This window comes from Aphelocoma coerulescens, chromosome 5, assembly GCF_041296385.1.
Source record: "Aphelocoma coerulescens isolate FSJ_1873_10779 chromosome 5, UR_Acoe_1.0, whole genome shotgun sequence".
Taxonomy (NCBI): Eukaryota; Metazoa; Chordata; class Aves; order Passeriformes; family Corvidae; genus Aphelocoma; species Aphelocoma coerulescens.
The window spans coordinates 56,018,810-56,046,696 of record NC_091019.1 but is presented as its reverse complement, the minus strand read 5'-3'; the positions used below and the strand labels follow the sequence as shown (position 1 = coordinate 56,046,696).

At 39.0% G+C, this 27,887-nt stretch overlaps 2 protein-coding genes across 7 annotated transcripts in view; one reads left to right on the top strand and one right to left on the bottom strand.

Annotated features, from left to right (window-relative positions):
• Nucleotides 1-4,840, bottom strand: part of WDR25 (WD repeat domain 25) — a 69,373-nt gene extending 64,533 nt beyond the window's left edge. Inside the window, exons 1-2 of one of the 3 annotated variants that reach the window (XM_069018271.1) lie at nt 4,756-4,840; nt 832-4,297 (exon numbers count right to left, since the gene is read on the bottom strand). In XM_069018271.1, the coding sequence (XP_068874372.1) occupies nt 832-1,530 (699 nt within the window). In that variant the 5' untranslated portion in view covers nt 1,531-4,297; nt 4,756-4,840. The other 2 variants (XM_069018272.1, XM_069018270.1) reach the window with 2 other exon arrangements.
• A 199-nt stretch (nt 4,841-5,039) lies between these two features.
• WARS1 (tryptophanyl-tRNA synthetase 1) lies at nt 5,040-25,508 on the top strand. Of its 4 annotated transcripts, none has more exons than XM_069018262.1 (11): nt 5,040-5,097; nt 8,391-8,605; nt 9,685-9,892; nt 14,509-14,617; nt 15,470-15,589; nt 16,184-16,366; nt 17,231-17,331; nt 18,550-18,662; nt 19,722-19,895; nt 23,109-23,249; nt 25,052-25,508. In XM_069018262.1, exons 2-11 carry the CDS (start codon nt 8,492-8,494, stop codon nt 25,208-25,210), a joined length of 1,422 nt encoding a protein of 473 aa, XP_068874363.1. In that variant the 5' UTR covers nt 5,040-5,097; nt 8,391-8,491; the 3' UTR covers nt 25,211-25,508. The 4 variants fall into 4 exon arrangements, with proteins under 4 accessions (XP_068874363.1, XP_068874364.1, XP_068874365.1 ...); XM_069018263.1 differs by lacking the exon at nt 5,040-5,097 and adding an exon at nt 5,226-5,342; XM_069018264.1 differs by lacking the exon at nt 5,040-5,097 and adding an exon at nt 5,833-5,853.
• The last annotated feature ends 2,379 nt before the right edge of the window (nt 25,509-27,887 follow it).

Here is a 27,887-nt window from a genome sequence, read left to right as displayed (position 1 = left end):
GCCATGGTAAATACATGTTAGATGCAATAAAGCATGTCTTCCACCAGAAAGGACACTTTCTGTGCACTCTTAGCAAAGCTATGTTCCTGTGCAAGCCCATTTCAGAAGACTATTATTTGAACCCAGAAGCTCTGTATCTGGGAAAGAATACACATAAAATATTTTTATTACCCATTTTAAAAATAAGAGACTCACTGGACTGACTAAATTACCAAAGAACTGAAGACAAATTCATTAAAGCTAGAAGGAAAACTGACTTTGAGCAATTAACCCTTGAAACAAATTAAAGTGGGAAGACTCCTTAGACCATGCCAAGACACCTTTCTGGGATGCAAGATTTACCACAGTAGTTCAGATGGAAAATCTATCTGACCTGACCTACCTCCACCAGCAGAAGTCACACAGACCTGTTAGAAAGGTAAAGTTCTTCAAAATATTATTCCAGTGCTGGCAGTCAGTTGATTAATGACTCAAGGCAGAATCTGTGTGCAGACCACAGTGCTCACGGCCATTGTGATAAAACACTGATATACATAATGAGAAATAACCTGGCAGAAATCTAACTTCTTAAGGTCTAAAACACTGATATGTCTAAAATAAAAAAAAAAAAACAAAATCACCAAATTCCAAACTAATGGAAGTAACTGGGCATATAGTGAAGGATTAGGCTGCAAGTTCATAATAATCTTATACTTCAAAGCATCTCAAATTCTGAGTACATTGGAACTGTTAAATACACACAAGCAAGGATGTTGTTTCCAGAAGAGCATTGTTTAATACATTATTTTTAAGTCTGATGATTGAGCCACAAAGCATCTTGCTTTACATTACCTTGACTGTTTTGTCCATAGAAGCTGACAGAAGCATGTGGCTCTGTTCCCGTACAGGACACCACTGGATTTCATTAACAGGGCGGCAGTGTTTAGACATGTGAAATATTAAGCTTTTGGGAACTTCAGTTACTTTATATTTAGATCCCAAATATGGCTTAATTAATTCAGAGATCTTTCTCAGAGTCTGGTCTCCTGATACATCTAACTTAAGACCACAATCTGAGCTACCTCTCTGGTCAGATACTTCTTTTTCAGGCATACTGGAATTTTCTTGACGCAGTCGTTTAGGAATATATGGTCTAATTCCTTTTATGGTAGTAGCACTGTGCATTCTCTTCTGGGAAACGCCATTTCCAGAATTTGTTGAAGAGCTTGAAGCCTGTTCATAGTTTTTGTAAGCCACAGATAATGCAGCATGGCCAGAGTACACCCTCGGACAATAAGGAGGTGCCAAGTCAGTGTTGTTATTCTGTGCATAACGCTCAGGGGGATCTTCACAAACTGTGCTCCTGCCAGAACTGCCAGTGCTCCCAGCAGAGTGCATTTCATATGTAGATTTTGTACTACCAGGTGCAAAGTGCTGAACACAACTCACAGAAGAACTCAGCTGGTTTGTTTGTCTGCCAGAAGCATCGGAGACTTCAGTCTTTTCAGTTTCTGTCTCAGAGTCTGAATCTTCATAAGCAACCAAACTCATTATGGCTAGACACAGCAGACTCCAGAGATCTCAGTGCTCCAATCCTCCAAAATTATGATCTAAAATAAAGAATTGATTATTCAGAGCACAATTAATCACAGAGTCTACAATTTGAGTAATTTAGGGACATAAATAAGCCTTTCTTAACAAAAAAAAAAAAAAATCAAAACTCGTATTTCTGTTTATTAATGGAATTTTTCCTCTATTATAACACATCTGTACATTCTATTAAACAACACTATTTGCCTTCAAGCCCTTTGCATACATTTTTAATGTATTGCAGAGGTGTATTTGCATACCACAAAACAATGACAATGAGGATGAAAAGGAACACAACCTTGCAATATAAATACAGCAAATTACTTTGCCTTACTTCTAGCATTATTTCTACACACACACACACACACACACACAGAGAAGAAATTAATTAATTATGTAGCGGTTTGTATGTACATTTATAAGAATACAAGTACTACAGCTCTTTTGGAGTCACTTTAACAATATCTTTCTTAACAATACAGATCACTTGAAAGAAGCATGTAGGGGTTCAGCTGGCAGCTAAACATGTAAACACATTTTTGACCCCTTGAGCAGCCTTGCCAAAATTTTGTATGAGGAAATTTTCCAACTATATCCACAGAGCAAGTTCCACACAGCCTTTAGTTTTACAGATCAGATATGCCAGAAGCTACACTGAATTCACTATTTGCATTTACTTACAGAAAAATAAAAGCATAGATACCTCAGCTGCAGAATAAGTTTTTTTAATGTGTCTCTGAGAAAGAAATCTCATGTCAAAACTGCATATGTAACATGCAGAGTAATTCACCCTCATAATAATCCCACCAAGATTTTCCCAACAATTTGTATGGAGTATGTGGAGTACAGAGTTAACTACATTCAAACAATTGATGTTCTGCAAAGCAATATTTCAACCTCTGCTGTTTAGAGGCAAGAAGTATTGGTAAGATTGATTAGATGTGACACTTTATTACTGCTTTGCTTCCTTGCCAGGCTGTTAGCACTCATTATGCTGAAGAGATTTAACCTACAACACTTTCAGACAGGCTGCTGAAATTTTTGGTTCATGTCAACAAAGAAACTGCCCTCAAAAGCATCCTGATGAAAAGAGAGAATGCAGCATGAAAGTCAGTATCTTCATAACCATTTGCAGAAGTGACACCACAACTGTAGGAACAACACAAATGTAAGTCCTACAAATACTCCTGCAGGAGTAGGACTCTGGAACTTTATTTAGGATTATTCATTTAACTTCAGAATTGGATCTATTTGAATTAAAACAACCATGTTTCCCTTAACCCACAGAAGTGTTACATGACTCTATATTCTGTTATCAAATTTCCAAGCACAGATCCAGAAGACAAGTACTTATTAAGATACACACATTCATCATCACAGATCCTTTCCAAGGTAAGTGATCAAGACATTTAACTGGAACAAGGTGACCAACATTTTAGCACATAAAAGCAACAAGATCTCCCTCTAGAGGACATTTTGTCACTATCTGAAGTTTAAGATAGCTGTAAGTGACAGCAAAGAAGAGCAAGGAAAATATCTTTTTTTAATAATACAGCTTCATTTATTACAAAAATATTTCATTTAAACAGCATCAAAGAGAAAAAAAAAAAAGTAGTGTTTCAGGAAAGCTAACTAACAAATCAATTCAAAAACAGTAAATTGAACTTCCTAGCAGTAAATTGAAACATCAAATAAATAGGCACTTTGAAGGGCTTCACTTCAGTAATTGTATCAAGTGGTTACTGTTTGTATTGCAGTACTAAACACATTTCCCAGCCAAATGCATCATGTCCAAAGAACACATACAGTAAGAAGCTGACCTCTGGTTAAAAGCTATAAACTAGGATACACAAGGGGATTGGGTTAGACATACAAAGTTACTTTAGTTTGTTTTAACACAAAAAAAAAAAAAAAAAATCCAAGCTGAGATTCAGAAGTGCAAGATAGTGCCTTGCAAACACCACGTTAAAAACATTTCCCATTAGATACTGGAAAGAAACTGTCCCATTTTGGTCAGCATAAATCCATCCCACCACACACATTGCCCATAAACGTCAGTGTTTCTGTAAAAACAAAGCATCTCTCTCATCTAAAGACTTCCCATCAACTTCTGTTTTAAAGAAACACCACCCAGAGACATTGCCCTAACTAAAGGAAAATGGGAGGTCGAGGGGGAGCCACAATGTATTTGATTGGAAACATCCTGTAACCAGACTGTGAGTTTATTAACGATGTGATGTGCAATGTATTGACCATAAGAGAAGTTTATAGAATTTTGGGTTTCCTCAGCTCCCACAAGACGGATTTATCTGAACGCATTGAAGAGTGTTCAGCTTGACGCGCACAGTGCCCGTGGATGCCAGCAGAGGTGTGGTAAGGAAGGAGGGACCCCAGGTCGCTCCCGGCGGGGCCCACGCCCCCCTCCCGCCGGCCCCGGTGCGGTCAGACGGGAGCCGCAGCCGCCTCCCCGCGGCGCTTCCTCGCTCCTCGTGCCCCGCAGCCCCGAGGGGGAAAGAACGAGCTACTGGAGAGCGTCCAGTGGCGACCACAAAGATGATGAGGGGTCCGGAGCATCTCTCTTATGAGAGACTGTGGGAGACGTCTGTAGTCTGGAGAAGACTGAGGGGATCTCATCAATTCATACCCATCTCAAAGGTGGGTGCCAAGAGGTTGGTGTCACGTTCTTTTCAGGGTGCCCAGCGGCAGGACGAGGAGTAACAGCCATAAACTAAAACACAAGAAGTTCCACCTCAACGCGAGGAAGCACTTCTTTCCATGGAGGGTGGCAGAGCACAGGAACAAGGCTGGTCAGGGAGGCCGTGGAGTCTCGCTCTCCGGAGACGTTCAGAACCCACCCTGATGCGTTACCAGGTAACCTGCTCTAGGTGACCCTGTAGGTGACCCTGCCTTGGCAGAGGGCTGGAGTGGATAATCTCTAGAGGTCCCTTCCAGCCCTAACAATTCTGCGAACGCCCGGCCCTCTCCCGTCCCTCCGGAGTAGCCCCACCCGAGGAAGCGGGTCCCGAGAGGGCGCCGGCAACTGGGGCCGGCTCCTTCCCCTCTCCCACAGAGCCGTTGCCTCTCCCCACAGCCTCGGGCGCCGAGACCACGCGTGGTGCCGGGACAGCAGTTCCCGTTCCCGTTCCTGCTCCCGCTCCGTTCCCGCTCCCGCTCCCCCCGCGGTACCTGCGCTCCCGGCAGCGCGCCCGGAAATCACCTGCCGGCCGCTGCCGCGCCGCTTCTAAAAACGCGCCGGGTGAAAACAAGGCACCCAGTCAAGCAGTTCCGCATGTCGTAGCCCCCGCGCTGGGATCGGGTCCTGGGAAGGGCAGAGGTCAGGCCGTGGGTCCCTTAGCGCGCAGAAGCTCCTCTCCCGCCGCTGCGAGCGGTTTGGAGAGCGCTTTCTTAGGCTGGTGCCTGCAGCAGGAGGAAGGCCTATGTGAGGCAATGGTTCCGGGGGGTTGTGTTTCCCAGCCGGGAGCCGCGCCGGCTGTGCCGGCTGGGGGTGATGCAATGGTGGTGACAGAGGTGCGGTGGGTGAGGAGCGGCGGGATGGGCCGGGATGGGCACGGGGGCGGGGGAGACCCTCGGAGAGAGACCCCGGCGGGCGGGAGAGGGGCTGGTTGGGCGGTCACTGCCGCCCTTGTGACCGGTGCGAGGCGCCAGCTGTGGGGGTCTCTGCTGGGCACGTTTTCTCCCTCGCCTTGAGATGCGTCGATGCACTTGAGGGCTTTTCCTCCATTCCCTGCGGGGGTACCTCGCCAGAGAACCAGGTGAAAATGCCCTTTTCTCTGGGAAGGGCACGGCGGGTGTCCAGGTCACTGGAAAATGCATCCCACCGCAGGAAGGTCAGAGCTGGCTTTGCCCTGCCCGGGCGGGGTGTGGCAGGGAACGCTGCCGGACGCCAGGGTTAGGGAACACTGACGTGTTGAGTAATTTTGTGCACAACCGTTCCTGCACAGGAGCTTAGCTCTTATAGTGCTGCAGTGTAGTAAAGATTTATATCCGTCTTTTTTCTGGTGACTCCTCAGTCTTTGAATAGTCATGTTAGCTGTCATCTTGGGGAATCGTCTTGCACTCTTTTTTTGTAATTTCGTGCCTAAATTGATGCTTGCCATGACTGGGAAGGTGGGTCTACTGTAAAGTGCAGCCTGTGTTGGAGTGCCTCTCAAGGCCTGTTTCACATGACGTGTGGGGATGCTACCTACTTTAATTTTACTTTTCTTTTTTTTGTTTTAGTTTGTTTGGGTTTTTTTTACAGGAGGAAAAACAGTTTTCAGGAATGTAAGTGCTTTTAGACTTAGTCTTACATTCTTTCATTTGCTCATGAAAGTTTTTTCTGGACTATTGTATTATTGTTGTCTTTGGAAGTCATAATGTACTTTCATACAATGTTTGTCTTCGTAACTTAATGTGAAACTCCATTTTTTAATTCTCAGGTCTCTAACTTTACAAGTCAGACTGCAGACAGTGAAAATGATTGTAAATCTGTGATGGTCGCCCAGTTGGAAAGGGAGGAAGATGCTGTAGTTTTCTGATACCTTTGCCAAGGATTATTTCTGAGCTTTGTCTCATAGCAATTTAATATTTTGAAATGGACACAGGAGCAGTACCCATTATAAGTTACCTGCATTTCTTAGGTAGAAAAAGCACACACGTCTTGGCTTTCAAGTTCACACTGGGTCATTCTAGACTCTGGTCCTAAATGTCCTAATAGTTCATTCTCCAATTGCCATGCATCATTTTTTTTCCTAGGGATCTGTTTGCATGTGGTATATGTAATCTGTCTGGAACTGTTAGTTTTTATAATAAGAAGCAAGCAAGAAAAAAAATCCTGATAAATAGCAATATTCAGACATTTCTTTTAAATGGTTCACAATTGCATTAATGAATTTCAAAAGTTCAAGATCTATGTTCCACATTCCTGAATTCCTGGCTTGAATTCCTCTAGCAAATAGAGGCAGTACTGAGGCAAATAGAGATAACCTTTAGGTAGCAGTCCATATGTTTTGCATTTTATAGTCATAATATCCTCATGTCTTGTTGTACCACCTAGATTACTTTTGCTACTTCTTAATGAAAATGCACCTTCATTTGAGATTGTTTTTTCATCTTAAATCCGTAATATTCCAAACATTTTAGAGAGTCTTTCTGGTTTGCTGCTTTTGAGTATATGTGCCCAGTGCCAGCTGTCACTTCAGCTTTTCTGAACGGAGGCAATCCATCAGTAAGAATGTACTGTCAGGAGTTAAGTTAAAACACCAAGTCACAATTTGTTCTACACCAAAGAAAATTCTTATTTGTATCTTTATTATTTTGTAAAATTCGAAGCTAGTAAATATAAATGGCATGTTCCTACAGAAAGGGTGTGTGTTAATCTTCATAAACATTTCTTAGTATGCATTTATTCTATACTTTAACACTTAAAGTTGTCTGTGCCCATGAAAAAGAGGAAGATAGTAATATCAAAGTAATTAAATTGTAGGAATGCATCAAAAAATTGTTTGATCTGCTTCAAATTACTTTTTTTAGTCACACTGTCAAACTGCAAAAAGTCAAATTTCAAGGGATCAAAATTAGGTTAAAAACTTAAGTATTATTATGTAATCTAAGTATGGTATCAGAGTTAATAGAGTGAACAAATTACATTTGCAAGTGGATGTATGCACTTCTCAACTGAAGCTGAAATATGGGAATATTGCAGCTGACTGACAAACAAAGCCTTAGTGATAGGTATGTTTTGGTAATCACCAAGTTACCGAATCAATCTTCAAAGTTTGCTGGACAGGTGAAGGCTTTTTACAGTGGCACTTTAAATAAACACTATGTACATATAACCAAGGTTATGATTAGACTGATTATTTGTAGAAGGAAGGCTTTGAAATACTGCTGAACAGCTAATGCAGCTGTTATATGCTTCTGAAGGTTTTGTTTTGTTTGGGTGCTTTGTTTGTTTTAATTCTGGCAAAAGGGAGCCAAATGAACGTGTATTTTTACTAACACTCCATCAGTTTGTGCTCCATGCACAGCAGTGGAACAGTAATTTGCTAGGAGGTCTCTCCAGAGAGACACAATCCTTTGCAAGTCAGTGGTTCTTTACATGGGCTCAGAGCTTCCCACTTGGTGGACATGGGCGTGGCATGACAGAGCGTGCTTAGGCAGAATGCTGTGTTCTTAGTCTCAGCCATCTGCATCTTAAGACATCTCCTATTATTTTTCCTGCATGATTCTGGGAAACAGGCAAATTTACAGCCTATTGCTAACCCAAGGATTCTTTAGAAAGGAGCACTTCTCAGCAGTCATCAGTGTGTTTTGTAACCTCTGGAGGAAAGCCATAAAGAAGATGACTAAGCTTTCCTCTTGTGTATCTTTCTTTGGGCTGAAGTGTGCTATTACATATACTAAGACAAAATTCCTTGTCATGGTTATAAAAGTCTCATCATCCAGAATTTGACAGGATATCAGTGCAGGAACATTAACTAATCAGGAATCAGATAGCCTCTACCAGTTGTTCTGAGATGCTCTGAATCAGACATGTATTTAATTATTTTTCTTCTGCCAGGAGTTTGACTTTGAAAAGGGGTCCTAATGTTAAATACATAGACGACATGAACAGTGATCTCTAAATTTACTTGATACTCTTGTCAGTCTCTGTCCATTTCTGTGTGAGACTGAAGCTCACTGTATAATGTCTCCACGTTTATCAATTCGATATGAATAGAATGTGGTAGGGGTCAGTATAGTTTTTATTTTCTTACTCTGTTCACCTAATCTTGAAGACTTACACGAAAGAGTAAAACATACGACTTTTTGCCCTGCAGTTCTCTTTGTTGCTGCTGTTTTGAATCTCCAAGCCAAAGAGTTGGAAGAGGATAAATTCAGTTGAGTTGCACCTAAACAGATCTTTGTGCAGTCTGGCAAAATGGCAGACAGCCCGAACTGTGATTTGAAATCTCTGAGTCCACTTCAGCTGTTTGAAAGAGTGACTGAACAAGGAGAGAAAGTCAGAGCACTGAAAGCAGGAAAAGCACCAAAGGTATTTGCATGTCATGTTTTGAACCCGTTCTTTTTCAGTTTAGGTATGTCTTTGAGTGCTGAAGAATTTTATTATACTAAGATCTATTTTGCTTTGTGATGAGAAAAACTCTTGTTAAAAACTATTTATGTCCATTTTGTGAGCTGTGGCATACCTGGAGCAAGGTAGTCACTGGCAAGACCAAAGTTTTTACTCTTGAAGTAAGAACAGAGTCATAGGCTTAGAAGTCTGCTTCATCCAGTTGCCATGCCATGTGACAGGATCCAAGGCATTTATTTCTCAAGTAAATTTATGTCACATGCTTTCTTCCTTGGTTTTAGACACTTCCTAAAAATCTTTTTCTCCAGGCATTATTGTAGACATTAGCAAATATGTCTTCCTGTAACTGTACTGACAGTCCCTGCTTAATCTCCCTTAAATAATTCAGTAATTTGCCATTTCCTTCAGGTTCCCTATTCTGTTATCACTATGTTGGCAAGGAGAGCTCAGTTTTAATATGGGCTCTCTTAATGTATTGCCTATGGGAGTAAGCCTTGAAAACTGGGAGTCAAATAAAGTGTTGTTCTATTTATTGCTTGCATGAGATTTTACAATAACTTTATATTAGAGAGGTCATAACCATAACTTTTTGTTCTAGCTTGTCTTCAAGTCTGTCAGTGAACTGTAATGAATAAATTATTTTAAGGTGAGCCACTAAAAGCATTGTAAAGTAAATTAGATAATAATTTATATTTTATTTATATACCTTAGAAATTTATGGTAAAAGTGCTGAGCTTGTTATACCTCTGAAAAGCAAGCAAGCATTTTTTTCCTAGGCAGAAATTGAAAAGCAAGACAGAGGTGCTTTAAATGTCTTGCCAATGGTGATGATTTATATTTTAATGATTAAATATTTGCTTTTCTTCTACATTTGACATTGATGCTGAAAACATTTAAATAAAGCAGAATTTAGAGTTTATGAATGATGCAGTTCAGGTCAAAGCATGGATGTGGGATTTTGAAAGGTTGGGACATTAATGTAATTGTCTATTTTAAGTATGTTAAGTCAAACAGTTGTTTGGGTTTTCTCCTTTATTCAGGATGAAATTGATGCAGCAGTGAGGATGCTCTTATCATTAAAACTGTCATATAAAACAACAACAGGACAAGATTATCAGGCAGGCTTGCCTCCAAAAGATCTTGTATTAATAAACAATGGTACAACTAAAGAAGAGGATGAGGATTTGGTGGATCCCTGGAATGTGCAGACATCAAATGCTAAAGGCGTGGATTATGACAAGCTCATAGGTATAACTCTTCCTTCACTGCTACTAAGGAATTTATGTAAAGTGATCCTAATGACCACAGAAACAGCAAGGCATCATAACAAATCCAGATCAAAATATCATAGGTAACATTTAATTTATGTCTAATCTTAGCATTTCCATGTCTAAAGAATTTGCTGTAAGAGATGAAAATGTCCCAGGTGGAGTTTTCCTATGAAAGACTTAAGTACTTTCCAAAGAACTTCGAAGTTCAAAATCCAAGTTTTACTTGCAGTTTGGTTTTTTGGTGTGAGAACTGTTACTAGAAGTTATGCTGACAAAGACACTGAGTATCTGCATCTTCAGTGGCTGGGATGCAGAAGAGCATTTTGGCCAAGCTAAAGGATTCTTCCTACCCTCCCCTCACATCGCTTACAGATTAGAGAGGGCAGGAATGATCCAAAACTAGTGCAGAAATCTATTAAACCTAATGACTTCTTCAGAAGACACACTTACAGGCAGCCACGTGCTGGCTAGAATGAAGGAGTTGCAGTTCATTCAAAAACATGCATTGTAATGGAGAATGTTTTAGACAGGATTGTTACAAAACTTGCAAAGTTTTGTAATTTAAGAAACAGAGGTCTAGGTAATTTCCCTATTGGTTTTACAGTTTGCTATTTTAATAACTTGTTTGAGTCTAGCATGGAAACAAGTGAGAGAACTATTCATTAATTTCTCTGTTTTTCCTTTTTTTTCATTATTGTCAATCTTTAATTCATGTTTAGTACCTCAGTTGTACATTGCTGAGGTCTGCTTAGTAGTTTTTTCTCGCAGTAGAGCATACATCCTTATGTGGCAGTAATCATATATTTGCTTTTGGGACAGTTGCTTGTGTCAGCATTATTTTAACTCTTTGTGATGTTACTGTGAAATCATGTCCAAGGTATGCACACATTGGCTTAATTTGCAGGAAGTAACAGGAGAAAGAAAAGGTTGGAAAGGCAGAAGTGTGCAAAGAAAAATGTAGATCAGTGTGAGAGAAGGAAAAAATAAATTTATTAGAATCTGGATGTGGATAAGATCTCTCATAATCTTTTTACTTGCATAGGAGTTACAGAGAAGTGGTTTGGGTTTTTTTTCTTGGGAGGAGGGGTTCTGAGCATGGGTTCTGAGCATTTTAGAAAAGGAAGAATTGCACAATTATGTTGGCACAATCTAAGGATCTTCCTAAAAATGACTTCCTATAAATCAGTTCATGCCCTTTTTTCCAGTAACTGTGTTTGATCTTCCTTAGAGGGGTGGGTTAGCCTAAACGTTTTTTTCTTCTTTGCATTACTCTCAGATTGGTGAATTTGATAAATGAGTCATTTTGCTTGTTCTAAGTGCTGTGTTTGAAATTTTTCAGAAAAGAATGCTAGCCTAGCCACTTCAGGATGTGAAGCAGTTGCTGGTTGTTATTGATAAGCTTCCTTCTTTTCATCCCCTTTTTAAAAATAACAATAAAAAGTATTGTTCGTGAACTTGTTACATTTGACAGCTCCTGCCTTAAGGGAAATTTTTGTGCCACCTATAATCTGTTCATTTACTAGTGGTACCTGGGAAAGTTGCCACTGTGCTTGTGTTTAATCAAGCACAGAAGAAATGAAATCACTGTTTTAATTGAAAGAGATCTTCTCAAATGGTTGTCCTAGATGTGCACTTAAGTGTATGGTAGCACAACAAAACAGCCTGAAGATAATCTGGGAAGAAGGATTCTGTTAACTAAGTACTAGACATGAACATTCCTAGAAATTTGTTTGTCTGAGCATGAGCAAAGACCAGAGGAATGAGTGAGAAAGAGCTTTGTTTGCTAACCATGCTGATAATTCAGTAAGCTGAATATTGCAAGTGATACCAGATGGTTGAAGTTGGTGGGCAGTTTTGCAGATCCTCTAGTCAGCCACTCTCCCTGAAGCAGAGTCACCCAGAGCAAGTTGCTCAGGACCTTGTCCAGTAGGATTTTTTAATCTCCAAGGATGGAGATCCCATGACCTTGCTGGGCAACACTTCCAGTATTTGACCATGTGCACAGGATGAAGGAGTTTTGTATATTTAAATTGAATTTCCTCTTTCTTCTAAGTCATGCCCTTTGCCTCTTGTCCTTTCACTGGGCATCACTGAGAAAAGTCTGGTGCTGTCTTTTTTATTTCTTCTCCACTTCCCCTAATAAGATCCTTCCTAAACCTTTTCCTCCCCAAGCTCAGCAATCCCAGCTCTCTCAAACTCTCCTTGAATGACAGATGCTCTGAGTCCTTCATCATTGTGGCCCTTTGCTGGATTCACATTATTATATCCATGTCCTTCTTATGCCAGAGCCCAGAGCCAGTGTTCCAGAAGTGTCTCCTCAGTGCTCAATGCAGGGAAAGCATCATCGACCTTGACATTCTGGCAGCAATGTTCCTGATGCAGCCCACAAGGCCTTTGGCCATTCAACCCACAAAAGTGCATTAAAGGCTATATTCAATTCCTCGTCTGTCAGGACCTTGGGACCCCAGGGTCCTTCTGCTTTCCAGCCAGTTGGTCCCCTGCTGCACCAGTGTACAGAGTTATTCCTCCCCAAATTCAGAACTTTGCATTCCCTTTTGTTGAACTTCATGAGATTCTTGCAGCCCATTTCTCCAGCCTGCTGAGGTCCCTCTCGATAGCACCACAGCCATCTGTTGTATCAGCCACCCTTCCCAGGATTATTTCACCTGCACACTTGCTGAGACTGGGCTCTGGGCTCCAGCTGGACTTTGTGCAGCTACTCACAACATTTTTTGGCAGTTCAGCCAGTTTTCAGTTCACCTTACTGTCCACTTACCTAGTCCAGACTTCATCAATCATCTGTGAGAATGAGGTGGAAGGCACTGTCAAAAGCTGTACTAAAGCTGAGGTAAACAACATTCACTGTTCTCACCTCAGCTATAGTAAGAGCATCATAGAAGGACTAATAAATTGGTCTGGCATGATTTTCCATTTGTAAATCCTTGCTGACTGTTACCAGTCACCTTCATGTCTTTAATGTTTGGTGATGATTTCCAGGATTATTTGCTTCAGCACATGCCCACAGATTGAGGTGAGGCTGACTGGCCTGTAGTTCCACAATTCCTTCTTCTAGCCCTTCTTTAAGGTAGGATTGGCATTTGCTTTCTTCCAGCCTCCAGGAGCCTCTCCCAGTTGTCATGTCTGTTCAGAGATCATTGAGACTGGTCTGGTCACCAAAGCTGCTGTATAACAAATATTAGGGTATACATTTCTCCACATAGATATAACAGGGCAATGGCAAAGAGGAAAAGTACACGGTGAATTTTCAGCAAATGCAAATATGCTTTTGAAAATGGCAGTTCTTAAGACTTCTTATGCACAGGGAGTTGAAAGCTGTCTTTTGATAAAAGCTAGAACACCAGGGATGAAAAGCACACTAGGAATTTTTTTAAAGCTTGTTTAGGAGTGGAGACTGTGTCTTTGTCAGAAGCTGTTTAGAAAGGCAAATTCTTTGTGAGCAGAGAGCCTAAGAAGTTCTGAACATTCAAATAGGAGGAAATATGTAGGGAAAATTATCCATTTTTTTAACAGAAAAGGTGAAAATGGGCAAAGAAAAGGGAGCTGTGCAGTCTGTGAATGTTTAATAAAGATATTTAGGCATTTCTAGTGAAGTGTTCTGTACACCAGAGAGCTTTTCTAATCACTTTCTATGACAGTACATGATTATTTCTAGGGTAGCTAGTCCAAGTTAATCAGGGCATTTTCATGTTTTCTGTTTCTGTCAGATTAGCCTCTTACCAGTTGCTGTTGATGTGCTGAATCATTTTCATGCTCATTTGGTCTCCTTTTAGCAATCATCAAGATAATAATTTGCCATTTTGTGATGCATTTTGCACTTTATTAGTGCAATGTTGAATAGTTCTAATGTTGAATAGAATATTGTAGCAAACAATAGACTCTTGTATAGATTTTTTTGAACGAGTCCAAATCATAGAGCATTGACCTGATTATTAGGATCCAAGAATTATTTGGAGTAGGAAAAATACTGCTATTTTACTCTATCACAACCTTCCTAAACCACCAAGTTGTAAACCTTACTGATTGCCATGAAGAGCATTATGCATTTCCTTTGCAAACCTCTTGAGGGGAGCAGTGTCTGTAATCATATACATATTAAAGAAGAATTAAGTTTGCAGAAGAGTAATTTGGGTTGGTGATGTTGTCTGAGTGAAAGCAAAAGACAATGTTGTCTGACAGCAGAAAATTTAGACATCAAGAGAGAAACATTCATAGCCTCATAGGCATTTTTAATGTCTTATGGCTTAGAGAGGCCAAGTTGTTGATCTGAATATGTTACTTTAGCATGTTTTTTTGCTTGGAATATCAATGCTTCTGCTGTAAGGAGACTGCAATTATAGTAATTTATGGATGGAGAAATACTGCATGTTGTGAATGAGCTGAACCTCCTAGCACAGAGTTAATACTGCAGGTGACTGCTGGGACTTCGGACAAGAATCAGGAGAATCTAGCCATTTTGACTTGAAGATCTCTTTCTTAATCTAGACTGCATTATGTTGTTGGTATTCCAGGATCTGGTTTTAGCTATTCTGTACTTATTTTAACTTTTTTTTCTTTAACATTTTATGATTGTAGTTCGGTTTGGCAGCAGTAAAATTGACACAGATCTGATTAATCGAATAGAAAGAGCTACTGGGCAAAAACCTCACCACTTTCTACGTAGAGGAATCTTTTTTTCCCACAGGTGAGTTTTTCTTTTATTAAAATTCTAAAGGTCCTGTTGGGCAGACTTCCTGTGAGAATTATTGGGAGAAGCTGTAACTAGAAAAGAACATGAGCTTTTATACCAAGGCAAACCAACTGTGCCATTTGAAATTAGCAACTATTGCAGATGTCCCCTGGCAACACTTGAAACTCTTGATTGCGTGGGTTTCTGATATGTCCTCAGTAATCCCAAACTGAAGAAATGTGCACAGAGTGCAGTTTCATTTTGACTCTGCATCAGCAGCCAGAGGCAGTGACCTGTCAGAGAACTCCAGGTGCCACTGGTGATTTCAGCAGGGCTTCTGTGGCCTGTGCATCTGTTTGTGGTATAGAAAAGGCTCAGGGAATAATCTTAAGCATGAGCCTGCCTTCACTGTTAATTGTTAGCACGCAGGGGTTTTGGGGCTGTGGCACCAGCAGGGTTCACAGAAGGACCTGAGCATGACTGAGGGCATAACCTCCACCAGAGGTCAGCTAAGCTGGCTGGTTGAACCTATTTGAGAAATGATCCCTGGCTGTTTTACTAGGCCATAGAGATTATTATCCAATGAGGCAATTTTAAAAGTTGCACAATTTCAACATTAAATTTTCATTTTTGGTTTCGTTTTTCTTTGAGGTTTTTTTTCCTCATGGAGACTGAAGGAGACAATGCTTTTGTTAAATTAAAAAATGAGTAAACCAGAACTTTTTTTATTTTTAGGACACTTAACATACTATAATTTATTTATAAATACTTTTGGCTTTAAAAGCACTCAGATTTTGAAGATAAGCTTTTTGCTGGGGGTATTTCTCACTAAAGAGTTGTATCATGTTTTCTCTGTTTTTTCTCTAGAGATATGGACCAAGTACTTGATGCTTATGAAAATAAGAAGCCCTTTTACCTTTATACAGGCAGAGGGCCATCCTCTCAGGCAATGCACGTTGGTCATCTTATCCCATTTATGTTCACAAAGTAAGCTATTTCTACCATTTGTGTTAATCAAAGCATTTTTTTCAAAGGAAACATTGAACGTGGCTTGTGAAACTGCCAAAATGATACATTGCAAGGAGTTCTGATTATGCAAGGTGAATATTAATGAACTTAATTCAGTCTTACTTTCATTCAGATGATCACAATCCCTGCATCACCATAAAGCCCTCTTCCTTACTCCCTTAGCCATGTGGTACTCCTTAGAAATTTTGTTGTTCCTGAAAACCAGTTTGTTACAAGACTCAGTAACATTACTCTGTAAGGTGGTGCCTGCAGCAGCAGGACATAGAAACATTGGGCTCAGAAAGCTAAAAACTCTTCGAATTCTGCTTCCTCTGCAACTGGTGACCACTGTCATGTGTACAGGAAACAGTGTGAGTCTTTTTTCCAGGTAAATTGTCATTATAATCTGTATAAAACATTTTATCTGTTCACATAAATACTACTGCATATGCTACAAAGAAAAGAGTAGACCTCTCTATATATGTTCTGTTCAAATATATAAAAATATTTTAGCTGTGTGACTTACATCTTCATTTTAACTTACATGGGATAAAATGTATCTGCTTCTATTAGGTGGCTGCAAGAAGTGTTTGATGTTCCCTTGGTAATACAGTTAACTGATGATGAAAAATACCTTTGGAAGGACATGACAGTTGAGAAGGCATATGAATATGCTAGAGAAAATGCAAAAGACATCATTGCATGTGGTTTTGACGTCAATAAAACCTTTATATTTTCAGATTTAGACTATTTAGGGTAAGTATAAATTTCTTTAGAGCATGGTAGTGAAAAAAGTGTCTATATTTTCTCTCTTACTTTGAGAGTCAGCAATGTTTTAATAAGTGTGTCTAAATGTGAAAGCTTCAGGACAAGTTTTGTAACACTTAAAATAGAAACATTTTTTCTGCTCTCTAAGGTTTTATATATACTATTGTCATTCCTGTATATTAACAAATACTTGTGTGTGCAATCTGTAAATCATGAAAGATATGTTAAACCAGCTAAAGTGTAAAAATACCTAAACCACCAAGAAACTTCCAGATTGGTTTGCTTAAGATGGTATCAAAATCTCTCAGATGTGTTAACACTTTATCTGCATTAACAGCAGGCATTGCAGCAACTTGTTATGATAGCATGAAAAGATTATTGAGTGAAGTTTAAAGAAGATGTAAGGAAAAGAAATTGCTATTGAAACTGCCACCTCGGCAGGAAAGAGTTTGTCCTGTATGGGATACACACGGGGGATACCAAGCAGCACAGACAATGTGATCTATTTAAGTTGCCAGAGTTCCCAGAGAAGCATAAGTAAACTCCAGGCTCCCTGAGGCATTTTGGCACCATTTCTGAATCAAAATATTTCTGGGTTTAGACAGCTACTTGTGAAAGAAAAAAAAAAATGTTTCTAGTAATTGTTGGAAGAATAAATTAAAATTTCAAGGCATAAAATTCCTAATTCCTAAAATTCTCTAATTATCATCTCAATGCACCACAAAAGGTCTGAAACCGTGAGATTTAGTCCTGCAGGCTTTTTTATGCTCTCAGCTTTTGCAGTGGAAGTTTGTACATACACTCTCCTCCTCTTCTCATTTCATTTTTCCACATTTTTTTTTTTTCTCACAGGACAAGTGCTGGATTCTACAAAAATATTGTCAAAGTTCAGAAGCATGTCACATTTAACCAAGTGAAAGGAATCTTTGGCTTTACAGACAGTGATTGCATTGGTAGGAAATCATACAAGTTACAAGAAACAATGCTTGCTTTCACTTTCAATTGAGCTATTTTAAGTAGTAGTTTAAAGAGATTAGTGTCTGCCACTCCTGAAATAGACAGAAAAAGCAGGAAGATCGTGTGTCTAGGCTGATTCTGATGTTAGTGTTGTTCCTTCAGAATTTACAATCAAATTTCTAGCATGACATCTACCTTTTTCACTTTAGTAAGAGCAAAGTAGAAAACACAGATGTTGAAGGGTCCAAAACAGAACTACTTTTTTTATCTTTTTTTATTCTTTTGTTACAGTGATTGGAGCTATAGACAGTTTTACCTCCTAGAAATTTCTATGCCAAATTTATAAAGAAACTTGTCAGAAAAAGGTGCATTGAAACACATACACATTTACGTATTTTTAGAAAGTTGAGTGCTGAACAGCCTAATTATCAAGGTGCTGGGTAACACATGTCTTCCATTTACTTCACTGCAATTGCAGGTTTCTGTCACATGGCTAAAAAAAAAGATTCTGCGTAAAAATGGCATTAAATCCTGGATGTTTCTGAGCACTATTCATCATTCTTCATCCAGTGATTTGGCCACTGACAGCTTTTCAGCCTTCACTGTAACCAAGGAACAGATTTCCGCTGTTTAGAGCAGTGCTCTAATTAAGGATGGTATTGTGATAGTGACTTCATCACATGTTTGGAAAAGTCTGCTACTTACTCTCTGTTCTGATAGGATTTTGATCAGGGAAGCAGGTTGGCCACACTGTGATTAAGCCCTGTATAAAAAAGAAAACTGGCCACATCTGAGATGCTTCATGAGTACAGCATATAGCAGTGATTCTGAGATTTAGAGGGAAATGTGATGATTGTAGCTATTCTCTCACAAAGTGAAAAAAAAAAAAGAACCTTAGTCAATTATGTTTCTGGAAAGTTCAATGATAGTTCAATGATGAAAAGAGTATTCAGTGTGAACTTTTTCTGAAGTCAGTGTGGTCACAGCTTGCTTTTTATCATTAGTTTCTATGTCAGTCGAAGGTTTGTTGACATTGCAGAAGGTAGAGATTTAAAAGTTTCCTCAGATAAGGCAACAATGCTTGATAAAGATACAGCTTGATCTTCAAATAAGTATCTGGATGATTCACTTGTGCATTTTACATACTGCAAAAAAATCTCTCTATTTACCACTGCTTCTGTTGATTGCTTAGCTTTTCCAAACATGTTTTTTAGGTAAGATCAGCTTTCCTGCTATCCAAGCTGCTCCATCCTTCAGTTCATCATTTCCACAGATCTTCAATGGCAAGGAGAATATTCAGTGTCTTATCCCATGTGCTATTGACCAGGTAAGAAAATCATATTGCTTAATTTGTTTTTCATGGACTTGGTTTTGTATTGTACCATTCAGGCTTCATGGTGGTGTCTTGAACCATCTGTAAAACATTCCTGCAAGCACCTTCCTGGCGTAGAAACTGAAAGATCTAAAAGGTGAAGAGATGAAGGCTTAATCCAACAATCATGTATTCATCCAGTCTTGGATCTCTCTTGATCTTAACTCAGTTCACACTGAGCTGACATCTAGGAAAGCAAAGACGGCAACATCTATGCAAAAGCACGCTGACATGGGGGTAGGAAGAAACTTTTGGCCATCTCCATGGTAACTTGGACAAGATGGAATGAGCTCAACTTGCAGCACAAGAGATTTCTGTTGAATCATGGAGAAAAACCCTCTCTCAGTAAGAATAAAAAAGCATTGAAATAGTTTGCCTGAAAGGCTACAGAACCTTAACAATTCAGATTTATAGAGAGAGCTGGAAGAACAACAGATACAAATGACAGTAATAGGATTTTTTTTAAACAAGTAGTGTTTCTGGGAATCACATCCTGCACTGTCTGAATCTTTGGCTATTTTAGTCACAGGGACAGACACTGGAAGATGATGTAATCATATTCATCACCCAGAATATTATGAAGTAGTATTATTGCACTTTGGTTTGAGTCATATCATCAGCACAGCACTGCCAGCTTGATCACTGATTTAGTTCAGATTCTCTGCTTGTTGTTAAAGTTTTTGAGAGAAAGCTTTCATCATAGGCTGCATCCATCTCCAGGCATATTAAGCATGGTTTTAGCAACTGTTTGAATTAATGTAAAATTCTGTAAATATGCTTATTACTTAAAGGAATCAGAGTGTACAGCACTATGGAAAAGAAAAAGGGAGATTTTGTTTGTTGCTCCTCTGAATGAACTGGATTGGAAGTAGGTTCTGGAACATTTCATGGTTTGTTTTTTTCAGTTTTTGGGTTTTTGACATCACTTCTTAAGGCATGAATGAGTCAGCACCAATCAGATTTCAAATCACATTTTTCAAAGTTATTCTGTGCTTTTATTGATGGTTGTTTTAGGACCCTTATTTTAGAATGACCCGCGATGTAGCACCGAGAATTGGGCAGCCTAAACCAGCCTTACTCCACTCCGTCTTCTTCCCAGCCCTACAAGGAGCACAGACCAAAATGAGTGCTAGTGATCCAAACTCCTCCATCTTCCTCACTGATACACCCAAACAAATCAAGACAAAGGTAAGGACCTGCAAAGCCCAATAGCACAAAGCTTTACAATGAAAAGGGATGGTGGTCATAGAATCATAGAGTCATTTAGGTCAGAGAGGGCCCTTAAGATCATGGAGTTCACCCATAAACCTATCCCTGTCAAGCCCACCACTAAACCATGTCTATAGGTACCATATAAGTAGAAATAGTCTCCAGCTTCACCAGGAAGTGCTGCTGAGGTTGGCCCACAGCTCCTGCCTGACACTGCTTTGATATCCCCCCCCCAAGCTGTCCACCTTCAGTGGCCCTTCTGGTTACAATGTCAGTTCTTAGTGTTTTCCTTGGACATACATGAATCTTTTTTTCCTTACATTTCATGGCAAATCATCTTCAGGAATTGACTGAGTTATGCAAATTTAGCTAGACTATCAAATACGATCTTTTGTCTTACTGGCTAGTCTGACAGTACAAGTATTAGCTGGGATAATGTACAAAACATATTTGTTTTTCTGATACCTGCAGAGCAGTGGTGTAAGAATAAGAGCTGTGGAGGCTTATGCTCTTAAAATAAATATTATGTTGCCATAGTTTTGAAATCTGACAGGCCATGATATAAACCTAATAAACAGCTTTTTCTTGACTGCCTCTCCTTGTTGGGAGCACCAAACATTGCACGGTGTTAGTTAAAACACAGGTCAGACCTACCCTGCTGCTTGGGAATCTATTGCTGACAATTCACAAATAAACCTGTTTGCTCCAGTTCACAAATAAACACTATGTTGAATTGCAACTCAGTTTTAGAAGGGGTATTTTCTTCTGAGTATATTCCTAGTTTGTTTCCAAGTTCAAAGGAAGATCACTCTTATCTGGTGTCAGATGATTTAGTTTGGCAAAAGTTTGCCTGTGTTGTGGTGTTTAAAGAAAATGAAAATCAGCCCTTGGGAAAGAATTTATAGTCATGATACCAGACATGAAATAACTGTCAAAACAAGAAGAAAAAATGTTCATATTGTTTCTGTTGGGCAGGCTTGGATTAATTCTCTAATAGTCAGACTCTTCTGCAGCCACATTGTAACACTTCATTCTCTTTTGTAGAAACTGATTAAAAAGTACTGTTTTGAAGAATTGGAATTCTTCATGTGTTTGGATTATAATAATTCCAGTTTATTTGCACAATTACAGAGTTGCTTTTTAAAAAAAAGTGTAATTTCAGAATAGAGAATACATGGTTAATGGTAATATTGGTAACATTCTTCCATGGTTTTTTCCTGGGAAGTAACTTGTAATCTCCAAAGAGATCCAAGTTCACCAGTCATAATTCTGCTTTCTTTAAACTACTTGGAAAAATAAAAAAAAAAATCTTGCTACTTGGAATATAAAAGGCATTAAGAAAAATCCAGAACATGATGTCAAGTACTGAGTAATGGAGGACAAACTGAGATTTATTTCAGCTTCTGAAGCCCATCTGAAACAAGTCTTTATGGAAATAGAGCTTGAGTGAAAAACCAAATACTGTTATAGCAAATAAATTAAAAAATAGAGTAGGAAAGGTGACTTCTGGTCATGGATGAAGGTTAAAAAGATAATGCTACACTGGGCAAAAAAAAATTACTGCTTACAGCATTTTTCAGATTATTGGTACATTGCTAATTAATGAGGTTCAAAACTTACAGGTAATAGAAGATAAAAAATTGCTAAATATTGGGAAAGGCTGAGAAGCTTCTGGGTAATCAAATTAGATGAATGGCAGTATTTTAATAAACTATTCTTATTTCACCTGTCAGCAAAATACAGCTCAATTACTTGTTTGCTTTTCTATAAAGTGTTGCTTAGATTTTATGTCTGTAGACATATTGGGGGATTCAGAGAATTCAGGGGGAAAAAAATCAGTGCATCAGTATGGATAGGTCACTGAAACCCTCAGTCAATGAGTAGGTGCCAGAATATGTAAAAGAAATTAATTTGAGATTAAGAAAGGAAACATTTTGTGTTTCAACAAAAAAATGCCTTCACCTGGCATATTGTATTTAATCCCTCTCAGTTCAGGAACAAGACAAACTGTAGAGATAAAGGGTATTGAAAAAATTTCCTACAGGCTTACAAAATCCAGTAAGGACAGAGGTCAGTGCAGAACAGTATGTAAAATCTTTATTTTACAGATGCTGAGAGAGCTATTCAGGCTGCCCTGCAATACAACAATAGATGTAATATGGCACATGGCAGTTCATTTCCTTAAAATATTCATCAGTGCATCATTTCTGATTGTAGTTCGTTGCCACAAGACTTCATCTGTAACAAGGTGGTTGGAGAAATTCAAAAAAGCACTAGACAGTCTATACAGATAGTAGGAGTGTTCATAAATTGTAAATATATAACAGCTCCTAGATACCAGAACTAAAAAAAAACCTGCTTCATATGCAAATGTGTCTCTTGGCAGGTTGATTATGGTATCTCTAAAGATACAAGAGCTAAATGAAAGCTCAGCATATGGTTAAATATTTTTTTTCCTCCGCTTAGCAATTTATTTTCTTTAAATTTGTAGGAAGATTAGCATCCTCAGAGAGTTCTACATATGTTTAAATGTTTAAAATAGGCCAGTGGCTTCCGAATTTATTGAGAATGGGATTAGCAATTATATCTGTTCAACAGTGCCTTTCATCTGCCTGTAGGAAACTATGCTTAAAAAGAAGGAGGATGTCAGCAAATACTCGATTTTTAGACTGAACAATTGGGCATTGGTCTGATTTTAAGCATTCTAGACAGACTTCTGTAATCTTTAACTTTGCTTTGTCTTGTTTTCCTTTTCCCCCAAAAAGAGGAGATTAGGTTCTCTGTGGGATTCCTGCAGGATTTTCCATGTCTTCTTTATCTCTTTCAAAATTAATTTCTTGAAATTAAGAAAATACCTTATTTTTGTTACATGAAGTACATTTCCTGTAAACACAAATTCTGTCCAACAGCTTCAGCAAAAGGGAATTCAAACATTTTTGACTGAGTCTTGGATAGATTATTTTTTAATTTTCACTTAATTTTTGTTCTGATTGTGAAGTCTGAGGAGTATGTGTATAGCCATTTTTCCCTGCTGGGTTCTGATGGCCTCCTTTTTTCAGTCCTGAGGCTCTGCATTAACTTGTCAGCTAATCCTTAATAAAGAGTTTGGAAGACCATGGCACATCTCTACTTGCACTAAAGTAATCCCAAATGCAGTGGGAATTCCAGCAAGAGCTCCTGGTGTTGTTTCAGATTAACAAGCACGCCTTCTCGGGGGGCAGGGACACCATTGAGGAGCACAGGAAGTACGGAGGCAACTGTGAGGTCGACGTGTCTTTTATGTACCTGACTTTCTTCCTGGAAGATGATGACAGGCTTGAGCAACTGAAGCAGGTGAGTAACCAGGCTGAAGACAGGATTACTCATTACATGCTGCAAGGACAAGCAGCCTCAGCCCTCAACAGAGCTGTAACTCAGTCCTCCTGTGAACCTTCTCCAGGAAGGTCATTTTGGTGTTACGCTCTCCATCCCTTGCAAACTTCAATATTAGTATCGATCTCAGTTTTTATTTCTTTGCAATGTTTTTTCCAAGAGACAGGCCAATCTGTCTCTTCTTCAAAAAAAAAATCCCTAGTGTTTTCACAGGAATCTCCAACACTCTGTGGGACAATATCTTCCCTACCTTTCAGATAAGACCACCTTAGGATTAGTGTTGTTTTAATTGTATAAAACACTCTTCTGGTTCCTCATCGTAAAGTACCTAAACACTCTGCAAAACTACAAAAGCTCACATCTGAAGCTTGCTGGTTTTTTTTTTTCTTATCATCACAAGAAATTTAATAGCTCTGAGGAATTGGTTCACTGATCCCAGGCAAAAACTGCTTCATGTACGTTGCATTTTCCTTAAGCCTATCTGGCAGACTTCTGTCCCCAGGGCTGGTAGCAAGCCATTTCCCTTCCCTTCATCACCAATACTAGGTGATGTTGTGTTCTCTGGGAGGCAGGAGCTCCACTAGATAACACCCATGTCACACTGGTTTATCAGCTTTCTCCTGCTGGCAACAGCTGCAAGAAAGTCAAGAGCTGCAGATTCTTCCTCAGCCCTCTACTCCTTCCCACACAAAAGTAGGGTTGGATAGCTACTCTTTCCCATGCTGTTGTAAATTCCTTATGAATTGTGAATTGAAATGTGAATCAAGTCCACATTTGACTTGAAGAGATTTGTTTCATTAATCTCCAGCCACTGGAGGGATGTCAGCCTAACTGCTGCAGAGCACAAAGCCTGGCCCACAGCTTGCAGCTCGCTGCAGGGGTGCCTCAGAACCAGAATTGAAAACATGAAGTTGCCCATTGTAGCAGCATCAGTGCAGCCATTTCAAGTGTAGCACCAGAGGATACTTTCAGAGAAAGCAACCTTGGTGTTTTTATAACAAACTAACAAGCAAAAAATAACACACACACCCCAAAACCCACCACTGAAATTCCATTTGTTCTTCTTAATGTATTTTGCTGAGTGAACATCAGCAGCATTTACACCTTGAACAGGTGTTACAAATGGCTTGATGACAAGAGGAGGTAAGATTATCATGTTTATTGTCATTTCAAATATAGCTGAACTTCACTAGCAGTGGTTTCTCAACGTGGCTGAACCAATCAACTGTTGGCCTGTGCTTCTAAGCTAAAGCATTTCAGTATTGAGCAATGGAATGGATTACCAGCTGTGAATATGACTACGGTGTGAACATAGACTCTGAGTGTCTTTGCTATAAAAAGGATATTTTAATCACATCTAGTCTCTTACTGAAATGCAGTGAGAGAAAAATATGAGAATTTGTACCTGTTATTGCCAAAAATAAAAAAAATTAAGGCTTAGGGTGACTGTTTATTTGAAGTGGGATTCTGGGGAGGAAAATATGCAGTTTCCTGTAAGTAATTACAGGATTTCCTCGTTAAACTTGTGAAGGTAGTTTATTCAGTCCTTATAATAACTTGTCACATACGAACTTTCCCAGCTGCCTTAATCTTTTAACAGGCAACAAGCAACTCTGCAAGTTGCATTTTCAGAGTGATATCAGATAATCTTCTAAGGCATGTGCTTACTTTTAAGAGATCCAAATCTGTCTTCTAAAGAAATCCTGGTTACTGAGTCTTTTTGTGAATGTCACCGTGTTCAGCAACCAACACTTTCTTGACAGGCTTACACCAGTGGAGAATTGCTCACGGGGGAGCTGAAGAAGGTACTTATTGAAACAATGCAGCCCTTGGTAGCAGCTCATCAAGAAAGAAGGAAGCAGGTCACAGATGAAATTGTGAAACAGTTCATGACTCCAAGGAAGCTGGCTTTTGAATTTTGAAGAAATATGTATGTAACTTAGCACTTGATAATCCACAACCAAGTAATTGTTGTCTTCTGTTGTATGTCATCACTCCCTAGTTATGTACAGCCTGTAATTGGTGCTTTATAAATAATGAGTAAATTATCATGAACAGCAGAGTACAAAAAAAGTTTAAAATAGGACTTGTATCTATTTAAAATCAGAATATGCAGGACAGAATTGATCAGTCTTGCAGAAAAGCATGTATGTCAGCCCAGCATTGTATTTTAATGTATTTATGTTGAAAATATAAATAAAATTTCCATTTGATGATAAAGGCTGACTTGGAAATTGTTTTAAATATGTTGGTAAGAGGTCATATCTCTAATAAATAGTTGCTCCATTTTCTTTTGTACTATGTACCTTGGTTTACTAGACTATGTCCTCTTGGGCATGAGAACATGCTGCATACAAAAAAGCAGTGAATGTTACAAAGTGGGAACAATACAGAAAGAGTGGACATCTGTGAGTTGAACACTGGAGAAAGACTATCAGACTTGTCTTGCTATCACCTTCCTCTTTGACATTGGGCAAGTTGCAGAAATCTTGTAGTACTTTTTTTCTGGAGCTGTTTAGCTGATCTGAGTGCCTCTGGAGGAAGGAGGTCATCAGGAGGTTGTCAGGTCCTTGATATTCTCAGGTGGATGATAGTATAGAAATGCAAATATTAGTTTCTAGTTAAAAATAACAAGTGTTAAATCATGCTGAAGTCACACTGGACACAGGGATACTTCTAGTATTGTCTGTTCTCTTTCACTGCACCTGGTTGTTCAAAATAGGGATACTTATTTTAGGATGTATTCCAGTGAAAAAAAAGATCTACTTTGTTAAAATACCTCGTGTATTTAATTATCTCCTTTCTTTGAAAGAACTTCAATGTCTTTGCTATGATTTATGGAAGAAAAATTAAAATTATTAGCTATTTGTTTTGATATGAGCAGTGCTGAGTGCACACTGTTAGATCTGTCTTGTCTAGAAAGGAAAGTTGCTAGCCCATAGTCTTAGCAAAGGTGGTTTTATTTGATGCAGGTAACACAGGTGGGTTAACCTGGCTATGTTTGTTCAAGGAACCAAGGAAAAGGCAGGAGTGCAAGGCAAACCTAGCCCTATTGCATGAGTTTCAAACTTGTGCTGAAAATAGCAAGGCTTAGCTTTTGTCTCTTTCTTTACAGTTTATGTGAGCTGGCGTCTCTCATCTAACGCCATTGACTTCAGCTTATTAGTGGAAATGTTTCCCAGAGACTGTCTCCATAACCCAGAGGCAAAGCATCTCAGTGCCAGCAAGGGCTTAACAATGAGTAGAAAAACTTTTTTTTTCTAGAAGTAGTGGAGCAATTCTTAGGGGAAAAAAGCAGCTTCTTAAATCCAGTAATAAGTAAGCTAAGTCTTAATTACTTTAGACTTTCATGATGACCTTCCTTTTCTTGCAGTCTACTCTTTGTCATCTTTAAGCCATACATAAAAGATAAGCCTTAAATTGACTTTAAAAGTGCTTTTACAAACTTAAAATGCAAATTTCTTGTTTAAAATATATGCAGATTTGTTCTGCTAGATTTATTTCATTAGCTAAGAATTAATTTTGTAATTCAGCAAAGGGAAATACGCTGTAGGAGAAACTGTACCGTGTTCTAGTCTAGATAAGCAGATGGTTTATTTATAACAACAATTGAAATATGTTTTGAAAGTGCTGGAAAGGAAAGTGATAGCAAAACTATTTAGTATTTGTTTGCTGAACAAGCAGTGTTTTCAAGTCCTCTGATGAATTCATACCAAGATGCTTCTGAGATGGTGTAGTTTCTCAGTGGAGTCTTGGTGAATTCCTGAGCCTGTTGTTAATTACAGTTGACGTCCCAGAGACATTTAAAGGTCAAGACAAGGCAGTTTCTAAAAGCATGTTGAAATGTTATCAGGCATGGTTCATTACATTTTCCTCAATCAGCTCATTTTGTTCATCTCACTGTAATAAAAATATAGATAAAAGTCTGTATCAAACTTCTTTTGTTTTACTTTTTTATTATTTCTTTTAAAAGCCTTAATTTACACTTACTCTGGTTTTGACCTCTCTTCTTACCATTTTAGGTGTTGATTTGTCATCTGATGTAGCTGGTCCTTGTTTTAAAGTACTGAAACATGGTGCCTTAGAACCCCCTTCCAGGCAGACTTCAGACTGCTCCCAGAGCAAACTAGTAAGGGTCAGTTGTCCAGAGATGACCTGGTCACAAGCCACACTGGATGTTGCATGTCCCTGTGCACAGCAGCCAGCTCTGGAATGGGGGAAGGTCAACGAGACCTGTTTACAGTGACACCTCAGTAGGTTTGGTGTAAAAGTGGTGCTTCAGTGGAAACACCGTGCTCACAATTTCTTTGCAAAAGCACAGATTCTGAATAGCTGCCCACAGCGCTTCCACAATCACCAAGAGGAATGCTGAAACCTACCTGGATATTCATGAGCATTGTCAGAGCAAACGGGAACTCAGCAACATGGAACCTGATCCTGAATGTGACTTCTAAGAAATTTTTTTATCAAGGCCACCAACTGTTTTGCTGAAAGAAATCATCTATACAACAAGCTGCAGTCGCTATAGCAAAGTAAACCAAATATCAGCACAGCAAATATGATACCTTCTTTCTGTTGGCTGGCCTTCAGCTAGCTAAT

Coding starts and splice junctions, on each gene's coding strand:
- WARS1 (XM_069018262.1), top strand. CDS start 8,492: ATGGCAGACAGCCCGAACTGTGATTTGAAATCTCTGAGTCCACTTCAG. Junction 8,606..9,684: donor AAGCAGGAAAAGCACCAAAG/GTATTTGCATGT, acceptor TCCTTTATTCAG/GATGAAATTGATGCAGCAGT. Junction 23,250..25,051: donor GGCTTGAGCAACTGAAGCAG/GTGAGTAACCAG, acceptor CTTTCTTGACAG/GCTTACACCAGTGGAGAATT.